The sequence below is a fragment of the Amblyomma maculatum genome, chromosome 5 (assembly GCF_055883805.1).
Source record: "Amblyomma maculatum isolate TAMU_Amacu chromosome 5, ASM5588380v1, whole genome shotgun sequence".
NCBI classification, from domain to species: domain Eukaryota; kingdom Metazoa; phylum Arthropoda; class Arachnida; order Ixodida; family Ixodidae; genus Amblyomma; species Amblyomma maculatum.
In genome coordinates, this window is record NC_139348.1 from 101,638,118 (window position 1) to 101,656,759 (window position 18,642).

The 18,642-nt window shown below is 43.2% G+C and overlaps 1 protein-coding gene across 8 annotated transcripts in view; it reads left to right on the top strand.

Annotated features, from left to right (window-relative positions):
* LOC146189041 (sodium-coupled monocarboxylate transporter 2-like) overlaps positions 1-15,917 on the top strand; it is a 78,733-nt gene extending 62,816 nt beyond the window's left edge. For all 8 annotated transcript variants that reach the window (XM_084603966.1, XM_084603974.1, XM_084603973.1 and 5 more), the window contains 5 exons: positions 1,877-1,963; positions 3,717-3,892; positions 7,544-7,644; positions 11,289-11,383; positions 13,094-15,917. In XM_084603966.1, the coding sequence (XP_084460092.1) occupies positions 1,877-1,963; positions 3,717-3,892; positions 7,544-7,644; positions 11,289-11,383; positions 13,094-13,249 (615 nt within the window). In that variant the 3' untranslated portion in view covers positions 13,250-15,917. The remainder of the gene's footprint in view (positions 1-1,876; positions 1,964-3,716; positions 3,893-7,543; positions 7,645-11,288; positions 11,384-13,093) is intronic.
* Positions 15,918-18,642: the final 2,725 nt, after the last annotated feature.

The window sequence follows — 18,642 nt, forward strand, 5'->3', positions numbered from 1 at the left end:
CATGTCACCTCATGCACGTGTGAGCGAACGCGCCGCATTGAACTTACATTTGGAAATTTCATGCAGGTTTTTTTTTTGCCACAATGAAAACTATACCAGAACTATGGACAGGAAGGCGTGCGAACAAAACATCACGAGAGAAATGACACCAAGCGAACTGAACATTTAATTTTTATTTGTCGATTTTCTTGCGAGAACCGATACACTAGTTGAGCGCCCCAGATTTACCACCGTCTCAGTTAGACCAGAACACGCTGTTCAGCTAACAAACAGCATTCTCAACCGTCATTTATGAAAGAACACAGGGCAGGTAAAGTGAACAGTAAACACACACGCGATCACCCTTTGGCGTTTGCTGTACGGAGCGCTGGCCATTCAGAATAAGCCAGGCAGACGATGGGTTGCTTGTGTGCTCGACGGGTGCAATGTACAGTCGAGCGCGATTTGAACGTTATCGCGCGAGCGTCGACCAGCCTAACACTCCAGGCACCTGGCGGCCGGGTTTGGAACAAGAAAAATTATCATTTCGCACTCTTCTCTCCCTCGTTCGCTGTTCTATACAACAACCATCACCCCCGCGATAAACTCACCGCCCTTTCTCTCTATTCTAAGCTTTCTATTTGTTGCGATAAAGGGTCCAATTTCAAATAATACCGAAGAATACGTCGTGCGCACAACGGTCACTGCCTGTTCGCAGAACCAAATAACGAAAAAAAAAAAAAAGAAAGCGACGTCCCTGCAGGGGGTGACGGCTGCTGAAGGAACAGCAAAAAGAGTGAGGGAAGCTGGCCTACTACCTCCCTCGCCTCGGCAGAGAATTCTGGGCCATGGCGCTGTTCATGTTCCCGGTCGACGCTCGCGCGATAACCTTCAAATCGCGCTCGACTGTACGCGAAGCGCGTAACTATCACAAGGCTAGCTGGCCTTAAGACAACAACACAGAACACTCTTGACTCCTATAAGAGGTTACAATAGATAAGCGACGCAACATACCATCACAAAAGCTCAGGATGGAATGATTTTGTCGTTGTTTACAGCAGCTACTCTACTGCAGCCGTCAGTTAGCAGTGCGCCGCCATCTTCCAATGATCTATTTTGCCAGGTTCAAACTTGTTCATCGGCCAGGTTTAGCAAGCAAAAGGCAACCATCAAACAGTTTCATGATAACGGCAATCATGCGGTCGCCGCCCGAATGCATTGGCTGAACGGGCAGCTTTCCCTCTAGAGTTTGTGTATCAACTCTATGGCGGCCGAGCATGGCCGCGATGCAGCTTCAACACTCCAGCTGCTGCCTCTGACGTCACGCGGCTCCTCGCGCATGCGCAGCTTGACTTACGTTGTGCCACGCGAAATGGCTTGACGACTAGCGTAGTGTTGCTTTTGCAACAAAATCACGAACATACTTAGGGAAGGCCATAGTTGGAAGGTGACATGTTTGTGCACTGACCATGTTGACGTGTGTCGCATGCCAAGAGACCACATGATACGGACGAGTTGGCAGAAACTGCCGACTGCGGATGCCGGTTTGAGATTGAATGCTGAGGTGGGAATTGAACACGACACGCTTGGATCCCGAATACAATCGAGGTCGAGTCAGACAACCTACAGCTTCTCCACAACACCCCCATTTTATATTGCTTTACTACAAGCGGAGCTGTACACACACGTCCGATATTAGTCCTTTAGCTAATGTGCTAGCTAACTATCGTGTGCTGAAAAATATATCAGATAACTGAAGCATGAATTAAAGGTTTAGTGCTTAGGTCAGTATGAAAATGCGTGTATGCGAGCGCGAATTTGCAAGTCATCCATTAATGCTGTCGCGTGATGAATGGTGAGCTTAAAGGTCTGACGTGTTTTTTTTTGTTTCATGTAGCTCTTTTTGAACTTCTACTCCTCTGCCTCTGGTCCATTTGCCGCATTGATCATCCTCGCCGTCTCGTGTCCGTGGGTCAATGCAAGGGTAAGTGGTGCATCAGTGTGATATGCATCAGTGAATGTGTACAAATTTCTTAAAAAATATGTTAGGCGCCGTTTCGCGGTCTTCTTTTCAGACAGGAGAATTTTGGCATTCTAGGCGCACCATAGAAGTAAAACTTGCCTTTTATGCGCACAGTTGGCGCCTAGGCAACCCTCGAGAATACATCCAGGCTATGGACGGCTTCGATACTAGAACGGTGTGGACCTCGTGGTGTTTAATGGGGCAAGCGGCGCGGAACGGAAAGAACACTGTCGAGAACTCTTGATTCGGGTTTCAGGTGGAACTGAGCTTCTTGCCATCAAGGGTAGAGGTGGCAAGCGAGCCGGAACGGTTTCATAAAATTAAATGGCACCGAAGCCAGTAAATAAAACTCCAGTCAATTTTTAGGGACGTCGGTGATCCGTGATCTTTAAAGATCGAAATAAATTGAAGATAAGCTCGGCCAAAACCTCGCTACCATACCCTTTATACCGATGGAACACAGAATATTCTGGAGTCTGGCAAATGCTTCGCCCCTGGTAATAAATCAGATGCTATTTTCGGATTCATACTTGTAAGTATTGCGCTGATTTCACTTCATTTTTCTGTTAGATATCTGCGAGTTATTTTGATTACAACTGAGCGCGGCGAACAGCATTTCTTTTCATATAAATATAACGAATATACAAAAAGGCCGTTAAGGTAGATTTATTAGAGCCTGTACTTAACATGTTGGCCTTTTACCCAACAGTGCCTAAGTACTTTATTTTATATTCGTAAGGGCAGCTTACAAAATTTGCAAGGATTACGAGCGCCGTTTTTTATTTAAAATATTTTGACATATTTTACTTACCATAATTTATAGAAAAAGCTACAATATTCCAGCAAAATGTGACTGGTTATAAAATGATTAAAAGTTTTATTAAAGTGTTTTATTTAGTTCAGGGGGTGTCAATTTACCAGCATTGCGATACCGAAACATTGAATAAGAGTGCATACACTGATTTGTCTCAAATGTGTAAATATTCTGTAAGCATGTAAGCATATATGTAGTAAACACAAACCACATATGTTTAGCTTCCTCTAACGCGTTTTGGTCAGGGTAGCAAATAAATGTTGCGTGTAGTTATCACGTCGAAGAATGCTTACAAGACGCTTTACGTGTGGTTGCATGGCCTAACAGTTTTTCCATGGCGTATGCGTTATTAGCGTACACAGGGACACCACAATTCTTAATTTCATATGTTTTTGGTATTGTTTCACTGGCAATACATTTAGAAAGACTTTATTCCGGCACAGAGGCGCCGACACGACTTATATCATTGTAATAGATATTGCTGCCGCTTAGAATATATATTAGAACACTCATAATAAGAAATAAAAAAAATGTACCCTAGCGATTCATCATCTGCTTTTTTAATTGAAAATAAGGTTAATCTTGCTATTGCATAAGGTTAGATTTTATTGTCCTCGCTTAAAAGAAATCAGTGTTGAGCCCTCCGCCGCGCCTTCCGTCATAGGCAATACCAGTTTGTGATGGTAAACTGTTTATTCAAGACAATATATTTGTGGACATTGCAAAACTTCAATGTTTGCAAGAGAACTAAGGTTGCACGTAGTGGGCTGGTGAATCTGTGCTGGCCTTAGTGTAGCTAAGCGCCTTTGTTATTGTGGCGCAAACTCATTTTTGTTTGGCGTACCATAGTGCGAAATATTCTGTAGCAAGATTACCTCTCTTGCCTCTCTTTGATTACAGGGTGCGGCATGGGGAAGCTTGCTGATTTGTGGGCTTCAGCTATGGCATGCCGTGGGAAGGAGCCTGTCTAGTGTGGCAAAGCCGCCTGTTTTTCCTGGAACGCTAGACCGTTGTCCAGTATCAGGAAACAGCACTACCGATGTTTCGAGCATGATGCAAGGTCTGCTCCAAGAAGGGTGCGTGTATGTGCAAGAGAAAAATAATTATGAAGCATACACAGAGTTTATGTCGGAGATTATGTAGAGGAATTTGAGTGTTAATTGAGATGTCAACGGGAGAACTACAAATAATTGTCAAATTAATCAATGAATTGGCTATGAAAATTCGTTTACCTTAAAAATCTGGATGGCCATCTGGGCTAAAAGTTGTTCACGCAGTTTGGCAAAGACGTAAGGCACCTTAACATGGCAGTAGCAGGCGTTAGATTTATGCTTTAACATAGCGCCACAAATCCAAAGGAAAAGATATTACATTCATTTCTCACAGGTAAGAGAAAATTGCAATTATAGTTCCCCAATTTTGCAGAAAGAAATAAGTCAAACGTGATGAATACAACACAGTTTCTGCGAAAGAAAAACGTGATGGTACATAGAACACTACTATTTTACAATGAACAAATGCCAAACTGAAATCAATGTTTATATAATTTTTTTTTTATACTCAAATGATTATTCGGACTGGATATACCCGCCCTGGCTTAGAGGGGAGTCCTTGGCGCGACTAGGGCGACTCAGGCTGTTCGAGTTTTCTGGGTCTAGGCATGGACGACTTCAACTGCAGCGTGATGATGCTAGGTATTGTGAGGCCGAAGAACATTAAGGAAGATTGTTTACAGGTTTCAAGGATATGCAGGTAGGAGAAGGCAAGTATGCGGCAGTTTACAGGAGCAAGCACATTTTCAGCTCGCGGGTTAAACAAGGGTCACGCGTACCCAGTTTCCTAACGGAGATAAATTGGCTCATTACGTGAAGTCCAGAAGCCCGATGCCGGGGATCAATCTAGAAGCGGCCCGCATTAGGAATATTTGCACGGAATTTCTCATAGCTCTTTAGCTAGCTATGGTCTGCTATGAATACAGCAGTGGAGAGTTTATAGTTGCCCGGTAGTGATGAGGATTCAGTAGCAGATAAAACATGGAAGACCGTTAAGCTCCGCTTTTAAATGTATAAAGCAATAGCATAGTATACCGTCCGGCATATAAAACCCCACATTCATATGAGCGTGTTTGATATATGATTAGCGCCCCCGACTAGACATCCAACTGCACGTGAGGTTGATTCTTATTCCACCTTCCCACTTCAAACGATCAACCCCAATTGGCAGTGGTTCCCAACTTTTTGATATCATGCGGTCCTGTTAAGTTGTACAAATTTGCGAAGGATCCCTACTCAGCACGTCATCTGCCACCTACAACCTTCTAGCCCCACGCCCGTGCTTTTTGCTCACAAGACTGTCGGCCTCACCTTTGACGACGCCAGAATTTCTGCATAAACTTTCGTTTATTAATGTCGTGTTAAAATGTCCTAGATGTAACCGGTAGTCGGCCATGGTCACCATGAAGTAGCAAGTTGGGCAAGGTCAGCAGCCTAAGACCACCGTGTACTCTTTGAAAGGGGGTCCTTTTTACCACTGCTGTTCCTGTGAAAATGGTACTGCTTGTTTTCCTGTCTTTCCTAAATGACGCCATTATATCGTGTAGTCCAGCATTTACGGGCTCCATAGATGCTGGTTCACGTGCATTCTCTACCTCAAAGAAAGCAAAACATGTCTTCCGGCGTCGCTGTTCACGTCGCGCGGCCGCTGCGGCTACGTGCCGGCATTCGGTGCCCCGCAAGCTCCTGTGTTTCATGAGAATTTTTCGACGCGCTTGCATTTCATACGAAATGCATTGATTGGAACTCGTCTAGTTCTCTAATTTAAGCGCCATATAAAAGTTGCGCGCTCCCACTGCATTTCTGTGTTTCACTGCGTTGTGCATTTTTACACCACCGTATGTCGGCTTGAAAGAGCTGATGTAGATGAAGCGGCCATGCAGTACCAGTTTTAATAGGAGTTCGTACTGGAATAATTTTTGAAGTGTACAGTAATCTGGCGGTGTGTGGATGATAAAACTTTTTCCTTCCTCGCCTTTCGGCGACCTGCACAGCAAGTGTCACCTTGAAAATGCTGGATTGACGCAAAGGTTGCTCCTAATAGAGATGAAAATTGGCGCACCTTCACTGCTGAAAGTAACCAAGGAGCTTATTCAGATTCTGAGCTGCATATGCTGAACCTATTACAATACTCTTGTTCTGAATATATGCAAAGGGAGGATAATCTTTCTCTTTATCTTTCGGTATTTAATCATAAAGTAAACCCCCGCAATATCGATTATACACATGAGGATAAAATCAGACAGCTTGTCTACGTTTGGCAGAGGCCATACATATTGGTTCCTTTAAAGGTAAAAACCATCATGATTTTTAATAATATAGCACGAGCGTTCACAAACTGCTGTAAGCGCCTCATAACGGCGATAATCGCACAAAACGGCTAGAGATAGCATTTTCTGCTAAGCTCTTCCTATCACGAGGCCACACACCCTGCCACAATATATATTCGCAAAAACCCGGCAGACAACAGAGCGCATGTTTAAGAATAAGATGTGACAGATTTGACTTTCCTCTTTCGTTTTCCTATTATGGCAGGTCATGCTGGCAAAACGGAGTTCAGATAAGAAAAAATAAAGAAAGCAAATACACCAGCAAACGAAAAGCTTTGCCTCGAATGCAAACCTTCTGGTTTCAGCAGCCCTCTGTTAGGTAGGAACATGATAAAAGAGGCAACGAACAACACGTGTGCTCTACATGTCGACATTTCTTTTATTTTATGTTCGATTATTTTGCGAACAGATATCGTGGCAGAGCGTGTCTTCTCGCGATCGGAACAGCCTAGCATACGACGGTGTACTTTCGTGCTCGGGCGCGAACTCTCTCTGTGTTAAAAGTATTTCGCTGTTAAAAGGCACTGACCAGCAGTTTGGTCGACGCGCGCGCTATATTGATAAATATCAGGACGACTGTACATGCAGATCTGTTCTAGCTGTGTTTTCAAGAACCGGAATGAAGCAGTCTTAATTAGTTCATTGCAGATTACGCTACTGAAGCTTGTATTTGGTTATCACTGGGGGACAAAGTACGATTCCTTTGCCCTAATTGATCTTTTTAACCCTATTATACTAGCTTATTAGTTTTTGTCTCAACCAAGGTTTAAGCTACTTTGCGGTAAGGTGCATTTTGTGGCTTTCCACGTTACCAGCTTTGCGCCATGGTTTTAAAGGGAAAGTTATTCATAAACTACCCCATTCAAGATGTCAGGGGAACATATCTATCTCTTTAGATCCTCTCAATTGTTTCAAAAGAATGTGCAGCAGAACTACATTGCACAAAAGTGCAATCATTGACCACACAGTGACTCATAAATCTGTGATGATAGAATGTGTTGAACATTGTTTTTAATGACACTTAAGCACATGACATGCGTAATACAAAATTTATTATGTCTGCTCGTGGAGATGGAGCTAAATGGTTTATATAAATTTCAAAAATGATTTACAAGTTTCCTCCTTCTAAGTACAAATCCACGTATTATCATTGAGCTAGCATATTTGATATTTGGCTTGGCACCTGCTAAACAAAATATTTTGCAACTGCATTTCTCATAGCTTTTTGTTTCATACTGAAAATAAAACTTATAGGTCAGACTTGGTTTTTGTATGTGAAGTCATGTGTGTTGCACGAATAAACTGCTGCAGTTATGTTATATGCTCTCACAATTTCTCTTCACAGATCCTACGTGTTTCCTCTTTATCAGCTTTCCTTCTTTTGGAGTTCATTCCTGGGTTGCCTGTTGACGATGATTTTTGCTACTGCATTCAGCTTTGCTACTGGTGAGCCCATAAAGCATTTTTGGCGTGAATATTTTGAGTATGATAATCCAAAAGTTACCATTCATGACAGCCTTGAGTCACGAGTCCAAAATTCAGGCACATGCATGGTTTCGTTTATTCATAGTATATATGAGTATATGATAAGTTGTAGAGCATCACCTTTAATCGGTAAGCATACTAGCGGAAAGATCTGTTACCTACTGCTGCAGCTATAAATGTGTATCCTGCTAAAAAAATTACCGACGATTACGTTACTTCCTAATGCAAAATTTGAGCGCAGCAAATAAGCTGTTTCACCTTTTTGATAGATTGGGGCAAAGAAATCGAGCAACACATGTATGCGCTATCACAGAATTTTTTTTTATTTTTCATACGTATTCCTTTAACCAAGAACGGCAGCGGCAATTTCGGCTCGGGCGGCACACATATACAGATCCGCCGCCACCGATCTGGCTCTCTGATTGCCACCGCACAAGGGTTGCATTGGAGGAGGAGCGAAGAAAGGAATTAAGTTCGAGCCGGCGCTTTGCAACCGGAGACTCGCAGGAAGAGGGGGGAGGGGGGCGGCGTGTACACCCAGCGGCAAACGATGGGGGCAGAAGCGCGCGCAGCAAGCGGACAACGCGATAAAGGTAGAAGGGAAGAGATAGCAGCGACTGACTGATGCTGCTGACGCCGATAGTGAGTCAACCCCAGCTGCGGAGGAGTTGGTTTCAGGGACAACGCCGCCGGTGCCGACGCAAACAATATGATACCCTCGCTTCTGCAGCGCCAAGAACCAGGTCTAGCCGTGGAAAGATGGTCACGTATTCGTCGACGTGCCGGGGCCTACGTGAAATAACCGGCGCGTCGGCAACTGAAGAGCACCCTATCCGCCACACAGGAACAGGGGGGGGGGGGGACCCCCCCCTCTTCTTTCTGCATGGCGGTGACGGTGTTCTATGCAGTCACGTTATCTTGACTCTCTAGCGGCGTCAGCGGCATCCAGCGGTATCAGTCGGTCGCTGCTAGCGCTGGGGGGATGAAAGGGGTGCGGAGCTGGTTACGAGGCCGACGAAGACGCCGACGCCGACGCGAAACCCAGGAACGGACGTCAAAGAGCTGCGCTCTAATACATTTTGTTTTGGTGTTGTGCAAAATCGGTAGCTATGTGGAAAAACTGAGGTGTACTGAAGTAGCCCTCATTTCACGTTTTTTCAAAGCAGCTTATTTAAGTCCATGTACACAAGCTTTCGCTGTATATATGCTGCGGTATTTGTGTAAACTTAATAGATATTTAGGTGCCGCATTTAAGGTTGCAAAGCGACAATAAGGCTTCGGTTTGTAGCTTTTCCTGTCGACCCTTCTGCGTGCCCACTATTCAGTTTGCTACTCACTTAATCACTAATATTGGTAATCGTAGATCATTTGCCTCATGTGTGTAGGGTATAGAACATGTGTACAGAATGTGCAAACAGCAGTTGTGTAGCTTATATAAGGTATAATAGTTACAAGTACGTGTAATATCAATAGCTATTTTATATTGTGTATAACTCTACTGGACTAATAGTAGTTCTGAAGCATTTTTTTTATTTGTGAATAAATTGACTTTACATCATCGTCACGTATTGTTTGATAGCATTAGTCAAGTATAATGGTATTTGGGTAATTGTGGGCCATAATTATTCACCAGTAGTCGCTCATTTGTGATTAAAACAACTTTTATGCTAAAACACCAAGGTAATATATCGTTGATGGCTTACGTCGAGTAAAATTACCTTAAAATAATTGCAAGCCTTACTTATCAAAAATTATTAGTTGATTGAGTTTAATGATATAACTTTAAGCTAGAGCATTGTCATAAAATGTTGAAATGGCCTGGATTAATAGTGTCAAACATCAAAAGCCATAACACATGAAAGCCATGTCAAATTAGGCATTAACTGTGGTAAGCTTCATCTAACGAGGTTGAACATGCTACAGAAGTGAAAGAGGAACACCTAATTGTTCACATGCAGAGCATATAAGATGTCCTAATTGCTCCAGTACATTATTACTGTTCTATTATGCCCAGATACTAATTACAATACAGTTGTAAAATACTATATAGACCAAAGGCCACCCTAGATACACATATAATTTCTGCTTTATAAACCAAGCCATGTGAATGTGCCTATGTGGCCTAGGATAGCTTGTCTACACGTGGAGCTAAGGGTATTGAAAGGGTATACTGTATTTCATTGCCACCCTCCCAGATCGAAGGCGAAGCCCAAATTGATAGCACCTGTACATGCCAACGCTGATATGTAAAATGGTTGCGTGACAGTATGCACACCCATGACTAGTCAGTGCATGGCCGTGTTGCTTTCCAAGTACCAGAGCAACAAGCATGAGTTTTTGCTCACAATGCCAATACTGTAAGTTCAGCTGCCTAAGATTTTTGGAGAAGTTAGCCTTCAATGTTATCCCGTAAATAAGCCATTGTTAGGATAAACGTGTTGTACGTTTTGGCGTCCTCAGTGTTTGAATTGGGATCAAAACGTTTTCTAAAATTATGTTAATTGCATGAATAGTATGCCCAAGTACTTACAGCAGTGCCATAAAGAAGTCTGCAATTGAATTCTTTTGCTATAAATAAGTCGAAACATGCAGCCATGTCAATGACTGTCGTACAGTTTACAATAAACATACAAGAGGAAGTGCTGATAAATTTGTACAACATTAACATGCTCTTAAGGAGTGGGCTACTCTTACTGAACAATAATTGATGACCATGAATTAAATCTTTATGTGCATAAAAAGAGAGATTAGTGCTAACGAGTAACTAGACACCAAAGCCTTTGGGTGATCTGCCAGTTCAATGCAATATACTTAGTGGGGAAGTAAGTCTTCACTATGTGAAATATAATCTGTTATTATCTAGAGTATAAGGAGGCATCTCTAACATACAAATAAGTGTATCTACTTTAGCCACAATGATGCACTGGCCTCTTAGCAATAAAAAGGCGAACCTCTTTAGCCATACCCCCATTTGTGGGCTTTGATGGCTGTTAGGATGCCCCTACAGCATGTTTTCATATTATAGCAATGTGTGTGCAATTTGAAAATTGGGCAGTTTCATCTATCTCATGAGACCCATTGTTTATGTGGGATACGTTTTGCTATGTACTCTAAATGGTTTAGGCCACCTGGGGTGTTTTAATATTAGCTGACTTTGTACAGTACATCCATGACATTCTAGATTGCTAATGTTGTGTAATTATGAATCTGCACAAGAGGTGCCCTTTGGCAATGTAAAACCAATGCAGCGGCCTGTTTTAGCTGCTTGCTATATTTTGCCTTTTATCTGAATGATTTAAACAATCTTTCTTTTTTGGAAGTGTGACGAACGTAATTTGAGGCGCGGAACGATGACTGTCTAGCTTAGTAAAGACTCGTCGCAAGCTGTGGCATTAGTTAAGTATTAAATAAGGGGTTGGGCATGAATGAAGCGAGGCTCTACTTTAACAGAAATATTGTTTCTTTTTTTTATCCGTGTGTTGCACTTAAAATATGATACAAGCAAATTTGTGATGGGCATCTTTTTTTGTATCTCAAAGTTTCAGTATTTTGCACACAAAAGTGGTGTATGCAAACGTCTTGTGTTATATTTTTCATACCTCAAGGGGGTGCGAGAAACTCAACGAAGAATGCACGTTTCACAAGTCCTGTGTTTTTGAACTTCTGGAAACGTTTTGCCTTTATCTCCGAGGAATGTGAGGTATGTTTCCTAGTCCGAAATGAGATTCCTGATTTTCCAGCCAGCACAATGGAAGCTGGAAACAACGTCCAAACTATTCGAGGATATAAATGCTTTCATACTGTTCTTAGCTGTTAAAGTCAAGGAAACATGGGGAAATCTAAGTGTATAATATGCCTGTCACCAGCTGATAAACTCCAAGAAACATTTAAGATTTGTTAAAGCTACTTGGTTGATACTTACAAATGTGTATTAAACAATTAGACAGGATCTCTAAAAGCAGCATTAATGTATACATCTGGAAAAAAAAACGCAAAACATATCAAAGGAAAAAACAAGCATGCGAAATTATATTGTTTTTATAGCTCGCCGGAAACACTTCTACGCAGACGTGGTACCGAAGTTTAGATCTTTGAGTAAATACCATGGGAATTGCGAAAAGGTTGCTGACAAACTATAGAAACTGTTATCACTGAAGGCATCCTTCTTTAGGCTCCTGGATGGTAATGATCTCCTCCAACTTTCTAACAATGATCCTTTCCTTTTTGAGCTCGTGGTGGTCTATGGTCTATTTTGGACTTACCAGGAAAAAACATTGGGTGAAAATGAGGGCACTTTTCTTCATTAAAGTTATATTCATATAACCAATGGGTAAAGCTGTTATGCTGGAACTACTTATAGTGCAAATTTTGTAGTCGATTGTTGCTTAATATTATGAAAGATGCTTGTGACTAAATTGAATATCCATATCGCATGACTTCTGACGTTCCCATTCTCATTATTGCTTTTCAACGTTCCTTAATTTTTTCTTCTACGGTTACAACATACTGGCATAACAGCACTCTCCACCCCCTCCGAACATTCATTATTATCAGCTGTCCTATACCCACTTCAGAGTAACGATCTCTCCCATACTCCCTCATTTTACCTGGTCCTGTGCTAGCTGCATCCACATCACCGCTAAAAATTTCTTAACATCTGCCCACCTGCCTTGCTAGCACCCGCTGCTACACTTTCCTTCCTTAGGATTCAATTTGTTACCTTTAGCGACCATCGGCAATCCTCTCTCAGGGGCCACGCCAATTTCTACTTCCTGACTTCCACTAGAATGTCATGATCTCAAGTCATTTCTTTGATTCACTCTGCATGCTACCTATCTCCTAATGTTACACCTGCCATTTTCTTTCTACAGCTGTCTTCCTTGTCCTCAACTTCAGCAGAATAGCTTTCACTGCAAACATTATTATTTGCAGCCTTATTTAATGTATTTGGGTCGCTAGTGTCTAAATAACGAATCCTTTATTTGCGCTCATATTTATGTACAATATTTTATAACATTGAAGAAAAAGTATGCATGCCACTAAAAATATTGTCACTAATGCCAAATTGCTGATTATTGGAATCATTAAACTAAACACAAGGTCAGATGTATTAAAGAAAATTCGAGTAGAAATTGGTGAATGTGCGCTCTGGTGCGCTCTGCATGGTGAGTAGGAATAACGTGCAATTTATAAAATTGTGCAGAAACAAGTATACTGCGCTATTCAAAATTGAATTATTTTGCCTTTACAATTCACCTTACATCTAAATTATTGCCATGTAGAGCTTAGATACTGGACCGGAGACGCTCAGTACATCTTCTAACTCAAGGAATCAAACTTGTTTTATTAGCTTTTACATTTCAATCATTTGTGGCGACTTTAAAACTTCTTTTCTCCTTCTTGCCCACAGCTGGAAGATGAAAGAGCATTGAACAGCGCGAAACTTTCTTCGACTCATCACAAAAATAATGAACATACTAATCAGGAAATGGAATTGACAGCGAAATATAGGCCACGAAGGAGTAGCGATACGTCTGCTGAAGAAAAAGCGGAATGCGTGACGTAATTTGAGCAGCCATGCTTCTAGATGTCCTTTCCTGTCCTGACCTTTGCAGTCACTTCTTTGCTGTTATCATTATTCTTAAATTAAGCTGGAAGAACACAACTAAAATGTGTATATAAAACACACTTTCTGGTTGCTGGAGGTTGGTGGCAGAGGGGCACCATTAATTCTTTCAGACAGCTGTCCTTGCAATTCTAAAGCAATAAGCAGCAGCTGCAGTGAGGCAACCTTTGCCAACGTTCACTTGTGGGTCTCTTTTGGATTGCATGTGCTTTCTTATTTCATATGAGGTGGCCGAGAACTGTGTCGAACTGAACAAAGGGGTGTATATCGAATGTACACGAAGCACGACACTAACATATGACGTATGTACAGATGAGGTGCATCACACTGATTTCTCCTGTGCTGTTCAACACTCAAATGGTGTCAAGTTTTGATCTGGAGCGCAGTTTTATTGCATGCTGAAACATTGTAACTATTTAGTTATCTCTTGCTGATCCACCTTTAACTCCTGTTTACCAACAATGAAGGCTGTACTTTACCTTGTGCCACATTTTCCTTTGATCTCACTGTTGATTGAAGTTTCTGATGCACGTAGTAATTTATTCTATGAAAATAATGTCACCTAGTTTTCTAGTATTGTAGCATCTTTGTGCTCACCATATCGTTTGCTCTCGAGCTTTTGTTACTTTGTCTTTACTTGTGGGAATCAATACACATTCTGTTGCCAGTCTATTCAACTGTGTGATCAATGTGGTAAGTCCAAGTTTGTGTAAATAAGTAGTGATCATTTATTGGATTTTTTCAGTGGCTAAACACTTTTTTCACATTTTCGGAATAGGCCATGTCATTGTAGAAAGCCATCTCTTCTCTTCAAAGACATCTTTGATTTCATCTAGTGTGTGAATAGAGATTATCTCTATATGTTATTTCTTGACCAACTTCTAGTTTTTTCTGCCTTGCTGCATTGTTATAAGAGTCGCAAAAGATTGAATTTTAGACTTTTGATCCTTAAGTCCAATGTTTTGCAATGTAGCTTAAAGAGCCATCTAGCTTCAAGTCAACTGGAGAGCCACAACTTGCAAACTGAGAGTTTGTTTTGAGTTTTGGGTCAACAGCGGGCAAAGGATTTCTTGAAATATTTTTTCTAAACGTTTTTTTTCTCTCATGAGAGTTTCCATTCCCCCTTCAATAAACAGGTCTACTGAGGTAACTAGGACCAACAGCAGAAATACATTACCACAGGAACCACATGGCTCTGTGGCTATGCTAAAACTATTTTTTTTTCTTGCTAGCATGCCCATTTCACAATCACTGCAAATTTCTTCTGCTCTCCAAATATTGTTGAATGTGTGAAAAACTAGCACTACGGTGCTTTTTTTATGCCATTCTACGAACAGCTGTTGTTTGTCATCTTCATGTATGTCTTGATGCTTTGGCTTTGTACTGAGTATGCTGTGCTATATTATTTAATTTCTCTTTGTGCCTTTTCTTTGCCAATTTTTTGTTCAATGTCTTAGTCTCGATTCAGTAATGCATTCAATATTTCTTGCTTCAAATGGTTTCTCAGTGTGCAAAAGCTCTACTCTACAGACCTTTTGCAAACTCGTTACCTCAGCTTTTCTTCATAGCTAAACCAACTGAACATGGTGGCATGACCCTTCGTAGGGGCAGGAGTTGAGAGCAGTGAACAATCGTGATTAGGTAGGTACAAAGCAGTTCCTTGACAGAGCCTTTATTAGTCCCTCAATCAGAGCAGCACATGGCAAAGGGGCCCCGCCGGGATGGCGCAGTGGTTATGGCGCTCGACTACTGTTCCCGAGGACGTGGGATCGAATCCCGGCCTCGGCGGCAGCTTTTCGATGGAGGCGAAAAGCAAGGCGCCCGTGTGCTGTGCGATGTCAGTGCACGTTAAAGAACCCCAGGTGGTCGAAATTACTGGAGTCCTCCACTACGGCGTCTCTGATAGCCTGAGTCGCTTTGGGACGTTAAACCCCACAAACCAAATCAACATGGCAAAGGGAAGTGGAAATGGGTGTGAGAGTATTGTAGCAATATAGATATGCAGTATGTACAGTGCTTTATCCGATTTCTGCCCTGGGAACAGGCTTGGCCATCATCGTGAAAAGGTTTTAGCTGTAAAGAGAAGCTGAATTCCAGAGATGCATATAGGGTTCACAAGTACATTGATATTTGTTTGGAATATCATTGATGTGTAAACTGAGAAAATAAATATGTATGGGCATTTTACTCTGTTCTACAATCTTCATATGCTTTGTGGACATTGCATATTCAGTACTATGCGTCTCATTAAGTCGCGACCGGATGTAAAGATGGCTGTAGAGTTGGTATACATAAAAACTAAACAAATGAGATAGGGGATAAGTTTGATAAATCTTTAAATACCACAACAACTATTACTAATTAGGGGCTACCTTATTGAAATCTATTTGTACAGATGTGTTTTTAAAATTGTGTGCATAGAGTTCACAGACAGGTCTTGACACTATTGAGGATATGCAGATTGTACCATGGAGCATACGTGGGTCGCAGAATTGCGGCAAAAGTGTGACAGAAATATACGGCTGCTTGTGCCACACAGGGTTTACCAGTAAGTGCGTGAATACACAGAATATAAAGAAGTTCTTTAGACCATTAAGAAAATTTACACGGGGGGCAAATCCGATCTGGCGACCTGCACGCGGTCCCCCCCGCCAGCTGGATGGGCCAGAGCGGTTAAGGCTGCTAATTCGATCTGGCGACCTGCACGCGGTCCCCCCCCGCCAGCTGGATGGGCCAGAGCGGTTAAGGCTGCTAGGCTTTGTCCAGCTGCAACGGCCAGCGGTCAGTATGGGTGCAGCCGGAACCCATACTGAGGGGTTGCGAATCCCCGGGGAGGTTGTCAGCTTACTCCCTGCGGCATTGTGAGCGTGCCGCGCCCACGTAGCCCGACGCCTATCACGGGGGCAAGTCTGAAGGGGTTCGGACTGGGCATGTGGAATCCGGTTAAAAGCAGAACAAAATTCTCAATGTACGGGGCGGTCGGTAGGCCGAGGGAAAGCCCTGCCCGCCGCCTAGGGAACGGCGGCGTAGCTGCAGAGTACTAAAGGAAATGCAGTTAGCTGACTCCATACGTTGGATCAAATTTACCCCTCGGTGCGAGAGAGCGCATCTTCCAGCCGCAGACACGTTGGTTTCCGCTGCCAGGGGGAGCGGGGCCTCGCGGGGCCGCGGCTGGGGCGAACCAAGTCCAGGTTCTGGGGAACTTGCCTTTAGGCTCGAAAAGGCGAAAAAGACGATGTCAAAGTAGCCTACATGGTTTCGAGTAAGCCAGAAACTCGGGAAAAGAGGGTGGTCGCACATTGTGCTAAAGCACATGTGTCCCTACTGTCAGTATCTTCAACGAACACGCAGAACTACTCAGGGGAGTCAGACCCCGCAATGATATGAGACAGTTGGCTGGCCGAGGGAAAGCCCAGCCGGCTGTTAAGGGAACAATGGCTCAGCCGCGTAGTACGAGAGGAACCGCGGCTGGCTGGCTCATATGCTTGCATTCAAGGGGAAGTAAAGACCCCTTGCCAGGAACCGAGTCGGTACGACTGACCGAGGGAAAGCTCAGCCGGCCATCAAGGGAACAATGGCGCTGCTCGCGTAGTACGAGAGGAACCGCGGCTCGCTGAGTTGGACCTCCTCCAGGGGGCAACGTCCCGCAGAACCGAGGTTAGTAGGCGGGCCATGGGTAAGCCCAGCCGGCCACCTAAAGGTGGCTTTGCCCGCGTAGTACGCAAGGAACCGCGGCTTGCTAACCGCGGAAGAAGCGGGGGGTTCGAGACCCCTGGTCCTGGGCGGTAGTGCTGGCCGAGGGAAAGCCCAGCCCGCTGCCAAGGGCCCGGTGGCGCTGCTCGCGAAGTACTAAGGGAACCGCGGCTCGCTGACTCAGGGCCAAAAAGGGGAGTGGCGACCCCTCAGTGCCGTACCTCTGTAGGTGCGTGCACGAGTATCTTTGCGGACACTATCAGACGGTGAACCTGGATTGGTCAACCAGAAATTAGCCGTCAACATACTATGTTGGAGAGAAAACGGTGAATGGAGGGTTGTCTACAACAGGTGACTCTGGGCACCTCTCTTAGTTTTTTGCATGCTCTTTCAAACGTGTATTAATGCACCGCCCCGTCTGCCCAATGTACACTTGTCCACATGAGGGTTAAGCATGTGGGGTTAAGCATGAAACTAAGTATGTGCCGTGTGCTGAAGGTGTGGTCTATAAACTCTCACTACACGTGTACATTAGGCAGACGGGGCGGTGCATTAATACACGTTTGAAAGAGCATGCAAATAAGTAAGACGCTAACAAATCACCAATCTCGTTGACCACGTCCGTGACTGCGAATCTTGTTATCCTTCACTGCACTATTCTGATATCCTTTATAAACACCCGGCCCGCGTAATACGCGAGATAATAGAGGCCTACCACATGAGGAAAAAGCTTAGGTTGTGTGTTAGTAAGCCATCAATTTATCTACATGAAAGTGAGATTGGGTGCCTGCATCCCACGTAGCATCACGTGTTTATTCTTTTTTCCATATATTGTGTTGCCTCTTTAATAAACTTTCAGTTGTGAGTCAGCGCTCGTCTTGTGTTCCTTTGCTGTCGTGTTCGTCTGTTGCGCTCTTTTTCCATCCGACGTGTTCATGTTTATGGTGTCTGCTCTCTCTTTCCAACTCGGCCCGCTGGACATGGTGCGCTTCTTCGGCCCAGACAGTAGAAGGACTCGGCTCACTCGCCATCCTGGCGTGGTCTGACGTGCCGTTACAATTGCGCGGTCTGCGTATTCACGCAATCATGGCGCAGCAAGAAGTTATTTTATTTTTCTTGTTACTTTTAGTTTTTATTTTATCTTTTTATCCCACTATTACTGATGGCCGTTCTATTATTATTGAATAATAATTACCATACAAATTTTTTATCATGCTTACATGCTCTACTTATGCTTTCATTAGTAATTGGTTTACAGGAAAGAAAAGGCGCAGTATCTGTCCCACTCTCTGTGAACACCTGATTAATATATTAATAACAATTGGTTTACAGGAAAAGGAAGGCGCGTTACTTGTGGCACAGACCCTGAAAGCACGATTAGACCTCGTGAATAAGTGCATTCGCACTAAAATCATTGTTATCGCATTCGTTCCCTCTCGAATGCAGAACATCAGCATGTAGGTGATGATCAAAAGAAGTAACACAGATGCAAACGGTTTTCTTCAATTTGTGCAGGCCCATTCGGTAATTCGCCCTTTTGATTAGTTCAAAACTTTTGTCTAGTTCCTTAAATGCCGACTGAATTATCGTTTTAAAGTAATGAAAATGTACTTTTGCAAGCACAACGTAAAGCTGAGCAA